Source organism: Pollachius pollachius (assembly GCF_949987615.1).
Source record: "Pollachius pollachius genome assembly, chromosome: 19".
Lineage (NCBI taxonomy): Eukaryota > Metazoa > Chordata > Actinopteri > Gadiformes > Gadidae > Pollachius > Pollachius pollachius.
In genome coordinates, this window is record NC_136952.1 from 4137974 (window position 1) to 4140473 (window position 2500).

At 46.5% G+C, this 2500-nt stretch overlaps 2 protein-coding genes across 2 annotated transcripts in view; both read right to left on the reverse strand.

Moving 5' to 3' along the window:
• Positions 1 to 2500, reverse strand: part of twnk (twinkle mtDNA helicase) — a 161369-nt gene that overhangs the window by 18027 nt on the left and 140842 nt on the right. The gene's annotated exons all lie outside the window — the stretch shown is intronic.
• Positions 1 to 2500, reverse strand: part of sema4gb (sema domain, immunoglobulin domain (Ig), transmembrane domain (TM) and short cytoplasmic domain, (semaphorin) 4Gb) — a gene marked incomplete at its 3' end in the record, with an annotated part of 35022 nt that overhangs the window by 3214 nt on the left and 29308 nt on the right. Inside the window, exons 10-12 of the mRNA XM_079756293.1 lie at positions 1312 to 1450; positions 650 to 872; positions 1 to 113 (exon numbers count right to left, since the gene is read on the reverse strand). The exon at positions 1 to 113 is cut by the window's left edge and continues 3 nt beyond it. Coding sequence (XP_079612419.1) covers positions 1 to 113; positions 650 to 872; positions 1312 to 1450 — 475 coding nt within the window. The remainder of the gene's footprint in view (positions 114 to 649; positions 873 to 1311; positions 1451 to 2500) is intronic.

Here is a 2500-nt window from a genome sequence, read left to right on the forward strand (position 1 = left end):
GATTGGGGATAGGACTAGGCTCTCTATGGGCTGAGGCTTATCAAACAGCTGCAGCTCCTCAATGATGTGCATTTCTCCAGCGATGTCTACAGCTCTGTGCAGCCAACCGTGATCTAAGAGACAGAACAGGCTTTAATTAGAACAGACAAGATGTAAACAAGGCATTCTATCTATCCACCGGGAAGGAAGAGTGATGTTTGCTCACCTTGATAGACCATTTCCAAAACTCCACGAATATAAATCACACATAGAGCACCAAGTAATTAATTAATAATTAATCAAGCAATATGTGTAACAATTTGATACATTTTCATGTATTCACTTCCTCTAAAGAATGATTTTTGGACAAGTCGAAGGCTTTCCTCCAAGAATATGTCATAAATAGCATCCAGCTGCTGCAAAAGGCAAACTTTGAGTGAGCGCTAGGTTACAGTGGGATAGCAATGATGTGCAGGTGTAATTGTACACGCAAGCAACCATTTTTTTTATAATCTAATTTAATCACGAAGCAGCCAAGAACATCCTGCCTACTTTCCCCTCCCCATGTCCCGTTTTTTTTCTAAGTAAAACATGCTCGAAAACAACATTTTGAGGAACTTTCATTTCGAGTGAAATGCCTCAAATAAAAACGCCAAACCCATCGACTCACCGGTTCCTAAGAAGAACACGGGGTACACGTCTCCGTCCAGCGCCTTCACTTTGTGCACAGCGATCTTGACGTAATTGACGTTCCTCTTGAACATTAGAGGTCGCGCGCCCACAGGATGCACCTGGCCGGCCACCAGGGGGTGCCGTCGAGCGAAGGTGAGGACGCTGTCAGGCAGGTCCCGGGATGAGTTGATGCCCTGGGATCTGTGCACGTCCGTTATGCACTGTAGACAGAAACGGATAGAGGACCGACAGGGTGAGAGAGACAGATGAGACAGACAGACAGATAGACAGGGTGAGGGAAACATATAAGACGGACAGACAGGGCAGACAGCCAGCCAGACATGGAGGGAGAGGCAGACAGAAAGGCAGACGGATTGACAGGACCGACAGACATGGAGGGAGAGACAGACAGACAGGCAGACAGACAGACAGACACAAACATATAGTGAGTGAGACAAAGAAAAGACAATAGAGAGAACGAGATGAAAGTAGGAGAACAGAAGGCGAGACGGACATTGATCTATTATTTCTGTTAAGGGCGAAGAGAAATTAATGCAGGGAGAATAAAAATGAAAGGCAATTATTTTTTCTTTTGGTAATGCTGGGGTGATGGTTAATGGTGTGGTGGTGTTGGTGTTGGGGGGGGGGCGGGGGACCTACAGAGCCGGGTCTTGGTTCCGGAACCTTCCCGGTGTATTCCCTCCACTTGGAGTCAAGGACCTCCATGTAGGGCCCGTCGAAGGCCGACTGCACGTCTGCGAAGGAGTACTGGCAGATGGCCGACGCCTTGATGTTCTTCCTGAAACACGACACCGGCCGCGGTCAAAATACAGTCAGGGAAGGTGTGCTACGGTTCATTATTCAACACTGCGTTCTCCTTTGTGTTAACTGGGGGCTCAGCGTCACGCAGCTCGGGTTCCCGACCTATTAGAAAGCACGCACACCTCCGATGACAGAGGCGAGGGTAAACAAACGCAGGAGAATGTTCCGGGGTTGAATCATGTGGGTGATGCCGTGGGCTTCAAGGGGAGCAAAGAGTGAATGAGGACGCTCCTGCTTTTTTTCCCTTCTTCTTCTTCCTCCTCTTCCTCTTCATCCTCCTATTCTTCCTCTTCCTCTTCTTCATCTTCTTCTTCTTCTTTTTCTTCTTCACGGTCACAGTGCTATCTTGGGGGGTTTTAAAACCCGGCATTCATCATATCACTGACAGCTGGCGTAATCCCCCCTCCTTAACTCGAGTTTACTCACGCTCAGTCGGCAAGCAACTTGTTTTCCGTTGGCAGGAAATAATCACTTCTTTCTGGGGTCTGTTACTTCTACAGTGTATTTCGTGATGGAAAGGCTGAGTCTGTGTCTGAGTCAGTGGCCGGTGATCTAAGTCCACTTTGTTGGTCTTTTCTCTGCCCTTCTGAAACAACAGGTCCACTCCTACACACCATTACAATCATGGCTGGGTAACAGTTCAATGAACCAAAACGACGACTATAGCGATATATTAACAAGAACGAAAACGTGCATACAAACAAAATCATGTTTACTGTTCCAGAACAGAACGGTTGATTCAGATTCTCTGAAAGCAGCTGATAACGTTATTATTTAGTTCCAATTCCAAGTTCAGAAATTCATTTCAGAATGTTGATTTTGGTATTTAAAACCATCGGTGATGCCATCTTTTTCCTCGCGCAACACTTATTTGATTGATGATCATCGGAAGTCGCACTGGGAGCGTCAGTGAAGGGTTCTGCTGCATTAACCAAGAATCCTCAGTGAGACAATCAATGCTTATGAATGTTGTAGTCGCATTGAGCGGCAACATCAAACGATCAGAGAAACACAAACCAAAAGGGAT